General features: G+C 40.1%; 1 protein-coding gene and 1 pseudogene across 2 annotated transcripts in view; one reads left to right on the top strand and one right to left on the bottom strand.

Annotated features, from left to right (window-relative positions):
• The window catches only part of NBAS (NBAS subunit of NRZ tethering complex), a 269,220-nt gene that overhangs the window by 40,620 nt on the left and 215,697 nt on the right, over window positions 1–12,903 (top strand). For both annotated transcript variants that reach the window (XM_019751941.2, XM_074331709.1), the window contains exons 10-11: window positions 6,073–6,211; window positions 12,770–12,838. In XM_019751941.2, coding sequence (XP_019607500.2) covers window positions 6,073–6,211; window positions 12,770–12,838 — 208 coding nt within the window. The remainder of the gene's footprint in view (window positions 1–6,072; window positions 6,212–12,769; window positions 12,839–12,903) is intronic.
• LOC109455212 (high mobility group protein B1) lies at window positions 3,055–5,676 on the bottom strand (annotated as a pseudogene).

Genomic DNA, 12,903 nt, shown 5'->3' with positions numbered 1-12,903 from the left:
GCTGTTCTGCCCTTTTATTTGCCCTAATTAGAGAGGGAGCCTTTTGAATGCAGAGAGCACACCGTATTCGTCCCCGTGTGCTCTGTGCTCAGTGTCCTGCACATTGCCTGGAACACGACAGCTGCCAGTTCCCCATTTTGTGAATACGTTGATGAATGTGTCAGCGCCCCCTCTGCACACACACAAGCCACATGCCCCCTTGCATGTGTGAACACATGTGCTTCTTGTAGCCGGAGCCTCGCGTCCCAGAGTTGCCATACCATCTGGTGGGAACAGTACGTGGTTAGTTACGTCATTCTGCCTCCTTTTCCACCTGCCATGAATGAAGGAAACATTGGAAGCAGATATTGCATCGCTCTTGGTCTTTTTTTCACTCAGTTGGCCTTCTCAGGCTTTTTTTTTTTTTTTTTAAGATTTTATTGGGGAAGAGGAACAGGACTTTATTGGGGAACAGTGTGTACTTCCAGGACTTTTTCCAAGTCAAATTGTTGTTCTTTCCATCTTAGTTGTGGAGGGTGCAGCTCAGCTCCAGGTCTAGTTGCCATTGCTAGGTGCAGGGGGCACAGCCCACCATCCCTTGCGGGACTCAAGGAATCGAACTGGCAACCTTGTGGTTGAAAGGACGCACTCCAACCAACTGAGCCATCTGGGAGCTCAGCGGCAGCTCAGCTCAAGGTGTCATGTTCAATCTTAGTTGCAGGGGGAGGAGCCCACCATCCCTTGTGGGACTCGAGGAGTCGAACAGGCAACCTTGCGGTTGAGAGCCTACTGGCCCATGTGGGAATCGAACCGGCAGCCTTCAGAGTTAGGAACATAGAGCTCCAACCCCCTGAGCCACGGGGCCGGCCCGCTCTTGTTCTTAATGAACTACTTTTGTTCTTAATAGAGCTTATCATTTTATAGCCAACTTGATCTATGCATGGCCATGATGTTTGTGAGAATTTCATAGTGTTTTCTAGTATCAAGACTAGGAGATAATAAATCTGAAATCTCAGCTCTGTATCTCTTTCAGTAGTCAGGCAGCTTAAAGTTGTGTGTGTATTTTTTTAATCTGAAAATCAGATATGACATGGTCCCCTCCATGACGTAGCAGTGCAGATTAAAATGATAATGCTTAATGCCTTGAGCAAAGAATTATACCGTTAATATAAATATATGTGTTGCACATTCATCAGATGAAAAGTATTTTAGTTTTTAGGATCTGCTTTATCTTGGCCTTTCGGGGATTTGTTGAATTCTCAGTGTTTTTATTATGGTTATAGGCAACTGATTTTTAAGGATATATTTTATGAATCACATGTTTTCTGTTTGGACACTGATTAAATTTGGAAAGGTAGATATTCAAAATTACCTGTTTTGTTTCTATTTGTTTAGGGGAGTTTTCCCTGACAAATTGATTTATTGTTTTATTTAATTTTTTTTTTTAAATTGTGGAATGTTTGGGAACAGTGTGTTTCTCCAGGGCCCATCAGCTCCAGGTCGTCGTCCTTCAATCCAGTTGTGGAGGGCGCAGCTCAGCCCCAAGTCCAGTTGCCATTTTCAGTCTTTAGTTGCAGAGGCGCAGCCCACCATCCCATGTGGGAATTGAACTTGGCAACCTTGTTAAGAGCTCGTGCTCCAACCAACTGAGCCATTCGGCTGCCCCCAAATTGACTTTTTAAAGCAAAATTTTCTTTAAGGAAAATTTGAAGCATGTTCATAGAGAGAATAGTACACTGACTGTGAGTCATTCAGTTTAACAATCACTGCTGGCCAGTCTCGTTCATTTATATCCCTAGTCATTTCCTCCACCTACCTGCTCCGTGATTTTGAAGCAAATCCTGAAAGCATGTTATTTCATTAAATATTTCAGTTGTATTTCTAAAAAAATAAGGACTCTAAAAAAAATATAAACATGAAACCATTATATCCGAGGATAATTAATAATTTGTCAATACCGTCAAACATCCAGACTGTTCTTTTAATTCCTTGATCTGCTGTCCTTTCCCTCTTGCTCTCTCGCTCTGTGTATGTGTGTGTGTGTGTGTGTGTGTGTGTTCTGAAGAAACCACGTCATTTATCCTGTAGTTTCTTCCTGTTTAGATTTCCCAGTGTGTAGATCGCATCTTTATAGTGTTGTGTAAAGTATTTTTCTTTTGTCAACTGTGTTTTCTTCAAATTGGTAGTTAGATCCAGAGGAATAACTTGATTTTATCTATACTACATATATCCTCCTTTTTTGGAAATTATCTTGGTGTAAAAGAATCATTTGAGCAGAATGGAAGCTCTAGGCAAATAATACTCATACCGCTAGCTTCACTTTGAAATTGAAATCTGGTTTGCCCTGGTGAACAGGGTTGATGACCTGTTAGCTCCAAGGACTGGCCTCGGGGGGGAAACAGCCCAAATGGGTCGCCAAGGGCCATCTTCTCAGAATTCGTTGCTTCTGATTTGCTGTGATGTAAACTTGTTAGAGCCAAAAAGAAGAGCAATAGGAAAGAGGCTTTGAATGATGGCTCAAAAGTGATGTGTTTGTGACTAAAGCACATTTTATATTACTTTATGAATTTTGAGATTTTGGGTTGGGCTAAGCACCATAGCTGTAGAAGGATTTTAGGCAGTTTTGCAAGTTTTGCATCTGAGAGTATGTGGTAGAGATGAGTTTTTGTTTTTGTTTTTCCTTTTCAAATTGTTGTCAGCTTAGCTCAGAAACATGACAGGAAGTAAGTAGTCAAATGAGAAGGGCGCTGTTGCTGGATATGGAGTCTGATAGGTCGTCTGAGCTCTGGGGCTGGGAAAGAAGCAAGGTGTGTGTTAGTTTTGTGCGTTTGCTCTAACAGGTTGCCACAAACTTAGTGACTTAGAACAAGTTTATTATCTTACAGTTCTGGAGGTGACAAGTCTGAAATGGGTGTCACTGAGCTAAATGAAGGTGTCATGTCAGCAGGGCTGGGCTCCTCTCAGGCTCCAGGGAGAATCTGTTTTCTTGCCTTTATCAGCTTCTAGAGGCTGCTCAGCTTCCTGGGCTCATGGCCCGTCTGCCTTCAAAGCCAGCAGTGGCTGGTCGAGTCTTTCTCACATCACTTTGGCACTGACTCTCTTGCTTCCTCTTGTGCTTTTAAGGACCACGTGCTTACATTCGGCCACCTGGATAATCCAGGGTAGTCTCTGTTTTAAGGTCAGTTGCTTAGCAGCCTTAGTCCCTGAGATGTCACATGTTCGCAGGTTCCAGGGCTAAGGGCATGGACATGTTAGGGACCATTATTCTGCCCTCCACCCATCCTGGGTGCAGTTAACAGAGGGCACGCATTGCTTTCTGCACTAACAGTTGTTTTTGACTACCCTTGAGTATACACTTCTACTGGTTTAGAACTCATGTGTTACACATCATGAGGTACTTACATTTATAATTATATAACATTTCAGAGTTAATGTAACTATTTAACTGAGTCAATGTTTTGATATGCCAACTCTAAGGAACCTTAGGAAGTGTTTTCGTTTTCTTTTCACTCTTCAATTTCTATGCAGAAACTAAAGAAGTTTGGTTTTTCTCTGAGCATGGCCTGTAAAAAGGTAAATACTAATTGGAGTGAGGAAGTGCATCCTCTTTTGGACAAAATGGGCGCTTAGTGATGACAGATGTTATGTATGTTTTGATGTAAAAGGAGCTTGACATTTTCTGGCACTAGGACAGTGGTAGATTGTGTGGGGGGATCATTATATGCACATGACCTCTGTTTGTGCAACCTCTGTTTTAAGTGCTTGTCTCCCTCTTCGGCAGCCGGGAGTTTCCAAAGCATAGGGGCGGGACTTTTTAAAAAAATGGGGCGTCCAAAAGTCTGTAGCTTCTCCCTTCTATTACTGTGTTACCTGTTGTCATTGGGAACAACCAATCACTCACTGGCAGTTGTAATGTCCCTTTACTATATCAGAACTTTTATTTTCAAACTGTTTTCTCTTTTAGACAGGTGATTATGATATCTGCTATACAGTTCCCTGCCTGATTTACTGAACGTAACTTTAAAAATCATGACTGTTTGTGGTAACTATAGTTAACAATCCTGTAGTGCATATTTGAAAATTGCGAAGAGAGTAGTTCTCATCACAAGAAAAAAAATTGTAACCATGTGTGGTGACGGATGTTAACTGGAGTTATTATAGTGGTCATTTCACAATATGCATACAAATAACGAATCATTATGTTGTACACCTGAAACTAGTATAATGTTATATGCCTATTACACCTCAATAAAAAAAATTACTGTTTGTGTTCCATTACTAATCAGCTTAGTTTGTATAGTGGTCATACAGTATTTCATTTTTAGTTTGTTAGGCTGATTTTCCCTGTTGGTAACTGACCTCTGATTGCTAAGGAAGTATAACAACCAGAAAAGACAACCAATCATAATGTGCAGCTAAACTACTAACCAGTCTTGTCCCAGAAAAGTTCTTACTGTGTCGTTCTGCCCATGGCACTCCTGGCTGTCATTTCTTTTCTTTCTTTTTTTAAAATAAATAATTATATTTACTTAGAAGCATTCAGAATATCAACAAAACAACTGTTTGTTTGTTTTTTTGCAATTAGAGTGGTATTCAGTTAACAGAACAATTGTTTTGTAATAAGCTGCGTCAGAGACAACTGAAGATGAAAAAACTACCATCCCCGTGTATTACTTATTTGTGCTGTGCACCAACGACCAGTTTTAAATCTCCATGCCAATTTACAGCCCCCGTACTGTACCAGGCAAGGTTAGTGGCTGTTGGAAATGCCACCAGGACAGGGCTATGTAAAGACACAATAACTATGCAAAAAAAGACACTGTACACTTTAAAAACAAATCTTACACCGCCTTACATTACAGTGTTTTTTTTTGTGTGTTTTTTTTTAAAGAAGTGAGTTATATACAGGGGGTTAAATGCTTTATAGGCAAGAAAAAAAACTGCTCCAGAACCAACTTTCTCATCATCGTTGTCATCCTGTTTGTCTTCCTCCTCTTCATCTTCCTCCTCTTCCTTCTTTGTTTTGCTCTTTTCAGCCTGACAACTCCCTTTTTTGCCGCCTCAGGCTTCCCTTTAGCGCAGTATGCAGCGGTATCTTTTTTGTGGTTTTCCTTCACTCAGCAGCCTTCTCATAAGGCTGCGTGTCACCTGCAGCAGTGTCATTCCACATCTCTCCCAGCTCCTTTGTAACATCACCAGTGGATAGGCCAGGATGCTCTCATTTGATTTGGGGGCGACACTCAGAACAAAGCAAGAAAAAGGCTGAAGGAGGCCTCTTGGGTGCCCTGGGATCCTTGAACTTCTTTTTTGTTTCTCCTTTAGGAGGGATGTAAGTTTCCATTTCTCTTTCATTACAGGCCTTGTCTTCCTTTGCCATGTCTTCAGATTTTCCTTTCTCTTTAGCAGACATGGTCTTCCACCTCTCTGAGCAGCTCTTAGAAAACTCTGAGAAGTTGACTGAAGCATCGGTGCTTCTTGTGCTGCTCCCGGCAGGTTTGCACAAAGAATGCATGTGAGGACAGTTGGCCTCTCGGCTTCCTAGGGCCTCCTTTGCCATGTTTAATTGTTTGTCCTCAGTGAGCACCGAGTTGCCCAGTGCCCGTCCAGTGCACACTTGTCCCCGTGCTGGCCCTGTGGAGCTCAGTGTACTGCAGTGGCTGTCCCACTGTCAATGCTGATGACGGTAACTGCCCTCATTGTGTCCCATGCTCTGCTCTAATGGACACATCTGTGTCTGGGTGAGGTGACACACCTGTTTATTGAAGTTTATTGGTGTTGATACAGACAGTTTCTTTGATATTCAATGGCGAAGCTTAAAACATTTTTTTTTTTTTTTTGGTCTTTTCTAAGCTCCCATCTGGGTTTCAGGTGCTTGAATGTGTAAGTCTTACCTCTTTGTAAGTGAAGGTGAAATTCTAATTGAAAACCATCTGATTTTCTTCTGGTCGTTTCTTTGAAAATATTTACTTTCTAGATTTAGTACATAGTAATTTTACTTTAGTTTTCCTTGTGAAGGTAACTGTTTCTGCTCTTTGTTTTGATTTTGTCTTGCTCATATTTGCAATTTACCAATTTAATTTTTCTCTTTTTTAGACTTTTACTGGTTGGTGGATGTGAAAGTGCTGAAGTGGGCACATCAAAAGCTTCGAGCTGTGGCCTTTCTGCCTGGAGAGTTCTTTCAGGATCACCGTATTATAAGCAGGTCACCAATGGTGGAGACAGGGTCCCTGCAGTAAGTATGAGTTACAGTTACAGCATTTCAGTTGCTAATACATCGTAGGCAGATAAGCCATTTGTGGGATATAGAGGAGGACATAATTTGTCTTGAATGAGGAAAGTGATTTAATGCTAGTGAAATTTTACTACTTTTTTCAAATATCAAATTTATCTAAAGCATATTTTATTTAACTTGGTTTCTTTACTAGGAAAACAAACAAGCTAATGGTAGTCCTATTACCTGCATTTGCTTATGTAGACATTAATGTTTATTAAGCCCTTTCTGTGTGCTGGCAGCTGTTTTGAGTGCTGTTACCTGTATTAGCTCATTTACTTATCAGTAATCCTTTCTGGTAGGTATTGTTACTAGCCCGAGTCAATGAGGGCAGTTGAAGTGTAGTTTAGTAACTTGCACTGGGTCACCCAGTGAGCAAGTGGCAGAATGAGAGTACAAACTGTGGCAGAAGGTCTCCTGTTCAAGTTCTTAGCTGCCACGGTGCACGTCATTCCATTTTGTTTCATATTCATATGGACTGTTCTACCGTTTGTTCATTTGTTCGTTCTGCAATTGAGTTTCTGTGTTGTGCCAGGCACCCTTTTACTTTAGTTTTCTTCCCTTCTATTTATTTATTTATTTATTTTAGGCACCCTTGTATGCTGTAATAGTCACATAAACAAACAAATGAAAAAGCCTAACATTCTGTGGGTCACAACATAAAAACGTACTTCTTGTGGCAAAGCCTGCTGTCAGTACCATGACTCTCCTGGACGCCTTGTTCCAAGTGACAATTGAAGGATCCATGGAGGCCGGTGACCTCTTGAGGTCCTGCTATGTCAGTTTATGGCCTTAGGAGGGGAAGAGAGGGCTAAGAGGAGGAACTTTTTACTGCCTGAAACCAGAGCCGACATCACTTGTGCCTGCAGTTCATTCAGTGTAACGAATCGCATGGCCCTCCTTCCTTCAGGGGGCTGGGTAGGAGCTTTCTGTGTCCGGAAAGGTGCACAGAGCTAGATACTGGTGACCACAAGTTGTGTCTGCTGTGTTAGCCAGCCTATGAAGTTGCGTATCCTGGTTATTTTTGTGAACTGCATGAAAGCAGGCACTTGATCAAAATCCTGCACCCGTGCTTGGCACACTGCCTGGTATGTGGCGGGCACTCAGCTTCTCAAGTGAGGGTAGAAACCAACAAATTGGAGTGAGCACAACAGAAGTGAATATGTTAGTTATGCTGTTTCTTCCTAAAATGAGTGTTTATTTGTCCCATTATTTCTGTCTTAAAATAGGTTGATTTCAAAATAATCCTCTAAAACAATGAATGGGTATAGGTTTTGGTGTTGAACTAACGAAGAAGTACTTTTGAAAAGAAATCCTTAGGAATTATAGTAAGCTTCCATTCATTTTTTGTTTAGCTTTTAGCAGATACTGGCATATGTGATTGTGAATTGAACCCAACAAAGTGGTAGGGTTTTTATTTTTTATTTATTAGTTAGATTGACTTTCTGGTTTATCTGGCCCAGACCTTAACGCGGTTTGTGTTTGCAGACCAGTTTATGTACTGGCGTGCTTTGTGCTCATCCTTCCACTCCTTATCCGTCGACTCTTTCTAGCACCCGTTTATTCTCTCTGTAGGATCCAGTGACGAGTCCTGTTTGAGTGTTATTAGCCACATTTCACGATAAGGAGCCTGAGGCCCCATGAGATCTTAACACCTGAAAATAGGGAACAGGTATTACGGGAACCGATCTTCTAGTTCTAGTTCAACACCTTCCCTCACTCCCCATGTGAAATTCCATGCATATCAGTGGCCTTGTCATAGTTATGCTCTGATGATTATCCCAAACTTTAGGAAACAAGTGAGGTCGGGGTTGCTTATACTTATTGCATGTTATTCCATATTTGCAGGAATGTAGGCATGTTTCGCTCTCTGATGGAATTCATACCCACCTTGGCAGTTTAGATTGTGAAATATATCAGGGCAGATCTTGGAACGACTGAACAGTTTTATCTCTAGATTTTAATTATGCTGCCTGCAGCTTCTTTTTAAATGTTTCATGCAAAAAATAATTTTAAAGTATGTATACACACAGATAAAGCAAATGTGGCAAAATGTTAATAATTGGTGAACTCAGGGAAGGTACACTGGTGTTTTGTTGTGTAATCATTTCAACTTTTCAGTTACTATGAAATTTGTCAAAATTAAAGGTTGAGGGGACAAAAAGGAAATCGGGGTGGAGCACACAAGGAGAGATGAAGTAGGCAAGCTGTGCAAGTCCATTTCCATAGAGTGTGATCACGTGCATCTGTGACCGTGGTCTGCGAAAGGGAAGGTCACACAGTTCTGTCACATGCCATGCCGCCTTTATTCACTTTTGAACTCTCTTGTGCTTTCACTTTGCTTCACACCAAAGTATTGGAATCTGTTCCGCTATGTACGGCCCTTCCCGCTCTGGCCTGAAGCTTCGCTTTTGGAGTCTTTTGATAGAAAATTGGTTGTTCATTGATGGGATAAGTGCGGAAAAATATTGAATTGCAAATTGAATGCTCTGCTGTATGATTAACTTCTTGAAACGCTGAAAGTGTATTTTAATTACATTAGTGGCTTTTAAATGTGTCTTGCAGCTAAACTTAGAATCATCCCTCATCGCCTTCCCCAAAGTAATTTGAATTACAGGATTAGTTCCTTTTGTCAGGTGGCAGATATTGTTCTCATCGAACCTCCTTATTGTTTATTTAAGGTTGCTATTATGTTGGGGTTGATATTGACCGAAAAATGCTGCTGACACATATATTCTAGTCTCTTTCAAGGCTGCTAGGTTGTAAAAGAGACTATGCAAAATTCAATATGTGCATGGACCAAAGTTTCCAAATTAATGGTAGTGTCATCTATGTGCGATAGTTTTATGTATTCATTTGTTCAACATCGAGTGGCTGCTCCAGATAACAGAATATAAAGGTAGCAGCCCTCAAGGGTTTTACTTTATTGGAGGATACAGGTGTGTCCACAGATAAGGCCAGTAAGCTCTAAGGGGTACGAGGTTAGAGTTCAGTAACTGGGAGGAAGGGAAGAACCACCCCTTCCGTCTCAGGCGGCAGAGGCTGGGATTGGAATTCTAGCTCATCCTTACCATGTGTAGTAAGGGTCTTCCAGAACCGTTTGAGGTAATACCTGCAAAGGCACCTGAGAAACCATAAAATGGTCTACTGTGTTAATTATTATTTGTTTCTATTTTTAAGATCAGAATTTTAGAAAAAAAGTATATAAAGTGAACAAAACCGACTGTATGTTTTGTCACTGATGCTGCTTGCTGCTTTTTCATTATAGAATGTTGTGGAAAGAACACAGGCTTTTTGGAATCCTGTTTCTCTGAGAAATCCTATTGCCCTGAGAAAATAGAAGTAATCAGAAAAATATTTCCATAAGATCCCACCGCCTGCCTGCACCTGCGCCTTTTTACCTTCTCTTTTCTCTCGTTATCACAGACAGGCTGGCCTTGCACTGGCTGAAACCGACCCTTCCGTTTGTCCGCTAGACCTTGTATGCTTGTTTATCGAAGGATATTTTTCCTACAACATGAATTTTGCTGTCTGTTAGATTTATCAGTGTATAGCATGCTTTTATTTTTCTCATCATAAAAACTCTTTAGTTTGAGGGGGTGGGAATTTAGACCCCACCAAATCTTGTTACCACCCTGGATTTGATTTTCTTTAACATTTTTAAGAGTTGTCTATACTTGTTTCCAGTTCCTCTCTTTCCAGTCTCTCTTGAATTCACTTGAATGGGGATTAACCTCTATCATTTCACTGAAACTATCTTACTGATGTCACTAGTGCCCTCCAATATTGTAACAGTTTATCACTTTTATTGATACTCTCTAATTCCTACCAAATGCTTATACAAAATTAGTTTATTTTTCTCTTTCCTTTTCCTTTCTCCTCCCTTTTTTAGTTGTGTTATTTCTATTTTGTCAAAACACATTATATTTACACATTAGTTTCTGCATTCATCCTGACATCTCTTTAATCTTAGATATCCATTTATATATTCCAAAATGCTCACTGTCACGTCTTCTGTTGAAATTTTCCCAATCATCTCTTGGTTGGATGAAATTATTCTCTAGTAGATGACTTGAGAAAGGCTCATAGGTGGAGTTTCTTAAGTTTTTGGACGTTCAAAATTGTTTTTCCATAGCCTAGATAGTTGAAGGAAAACAGGTCCAGATATAAAATCCTTGGTTTACCCTTTATTTCATTGAACTTAAAACAAAACACTATTGTTACTTTGTATTGTGTCTGGAATTTGTAAAGTCTGAAGCAAGTTAATTATTTCCCCTTTGTATGTTATTTGGCCATTTTGCTTGAGGATTTTCTTTATTTTTGAAATCTAATAGGCTTCCTAGGATATTTCTTGGAGTTGATTATACTGGGTTAATTTTTCCAGGTACCCACTTGCTCTTTTTTTTTTTAAGGAATATAATCAATGCTATTTGGCTGCGGCTGAAGTGTTTTCCCGGCTTCGTGAGGGGGTTTCCATTGATTCACCCAGGGCACTGGCTGGCTCCCTGCCTCTTCCTCCTCCTCCTTCTCTTCCTCTTCCTCCTCTTCGCCCTCCTCCTCCTCACCCTCACTCCTCCGCCTCATTCACTGGCTGGAGCCGAGCCCACTTGCTCATTCAATGTATAAATTCTCAGATCTTTTTCTGTTTCTGGAAAATTTTCTTGGATTATAAATTTGACAGTGCTTTTTAGACCCCTTTTTCTAGCTTCCCTCGTCTGCCCGCCCTGGGCCCTGCAATGTTTTCTAATCTGTCTTGACTCACCACCTGGCCTTGTGGGGACCTGGCGGGGGTGGTGGTGCAGGTGGGGGGTCATGGGACATGGCAGGAGCACGAGCAAGTGCAGATGATACCCTGGGATTTGGTGATTTTTCTCTTTCTACTTACAGTTGTTTTGAAGTTTGGGTTGTCCTCTATTTTCAAGTTAAGCTGTAGGCATGGTTTTTCATGTAGGTTTATTTTTCCCTTCTTGTTCTTTCTTGTTGGAGAAAATATTGGGAGATGTGGAACTAGGCCATCACTGATGTCTTCAGCTACTCAGAAGTTTTGGTAGGAAAAATTTTAACCTCAACAAAACAGTACCCCCCCTTTGCCTTTTTCTTTTCAATTAAGGTAAATTTCACATAATATAAAATTAACCATTTTAAAGTGTACAATTCAGTGGCAGTTGTGTAGCCATCACCACTGTCTAGTTCAAGACATGCTCATCCCCCCAGAAGGAAACCTCATAGCCCTTAAGCTAAGGTTACTCCCTGTTCTCGCCTCCCCCAGGTCCCAGCAACCACTCAGCTGCTTTGTGTGTTGTAGATTTACCTACTCTGAATGTTTCATATAAATGGAATTGAACAATATGTGGCCATTTGTATCTGACTACTTTCACTTAGCATAATATTTTTGAGGTTCATCCAGTTGTAGTGTGTGTCAGTACTTCTCTCCTTTTCATGGCTGAATAATACTCCACTGTCTGGATGGACCACATTTGTTTATCCATTCTTTATTAACGAACAGTTGAGTTGTTCCCACTTTTTGGCTATTGTGAATAATATTGCTATGAACATTCACGTACAAGTATTTGTGTAGATACCTGTTTTGAATTCTTTTGGATATATACTTAGGTGGAATTTCTAGGTCCTATGGTAATTCTGTATTTAACTTTCTGAGGAACTGCCAAACTGTTTTCCACAGTGGCTGTATCATTTTATGTTCCCACCAGCAATGTGCTAGGTTCCAAATTCTCTACATCTTCACCAATACTTATTTTCCATTTAAAAAAAATTATATCCACCTCTCCTTCTTGCTTTTATAAGTATATTTCTTAAATCTAAAGACAAAGATACTCTTGTGTCATGTTATTTCAAATATTGCTTTCTGGATGATTTTTTGTTTTCTGGTATTTTTCAAGTACAGGATCAATTCCTCAATGAGTGAAATTTCTGTTGGAAGTTCTGACCTTTTCCATGATGATGTTAGGATCAAATGATAAGCTGGGGCAGCCTCATTTGAGAATAGCTGGGAGTGGATTCTAATCTGTGTAGATTGTACTAGATTTATGACCATGTTTCCCTGTAAATAAGACCTAGCTAGACAATCAGCTATAATGCGTCTTTTTGGAGCAAAAATTAATATAAGATCCAGTCTTATTTTACTATAAGACCTGGTATAATATAATATAATATAATATAATATAATATAATGCTGGGTCTTATATTAATTTTTGCTGTAAAAGATGCCTTAGAGCTGATTGTCTGGCTAGGTCTTATTTTTGGGGAAACACGGTATGTATGTATTTAAAAAGCACTTGATTATGGGTATATTCTATAAGATTAACTGCTTGGTGGATTTTTTTTGTGTGTGTGTCAAATAAAATAGTCTTACCAAGATCTGTGACACCTATTGATTTTCTTAACCACTTTCTTTAAATACTAGATTTGCTATAGTTTTCATTTTATGATCAAAGGACTTCATACAATGAGAAAGCATCTCATTAATCTCACTTTGTGTGATACGCCTTTATTTTGTAGGTACCAAAGACACTGGGATTATTAAGGATGTTAAGTGTCAAGTTTTACAGTCGCTCAGGACAAGAACAGGTAAGTCCAAAAAAGCTTAACCTCGTGCTTCTCAGATATTATCACTGGAGTACCTTTTAGGTCAA

Source organism: Rhinolophus sinicus, linkage group LG05, assembly GCF_036562045.2.
Source record: "Rhinolophus sinicus isolate RSC01 linkage group LG05, ASM3656204v1, whole genome shotgun sequence".
NCBI classification, from domain to species: Eukaryota; Metazoa; Chordata; class Mammalia; order Chiroptera; family Rhinolophidae; genus Rhinolophus; species Rhinolophus sinicus.
This window is presented reverse-complemented; position numbering and strand designations above follow the sequence as displayed.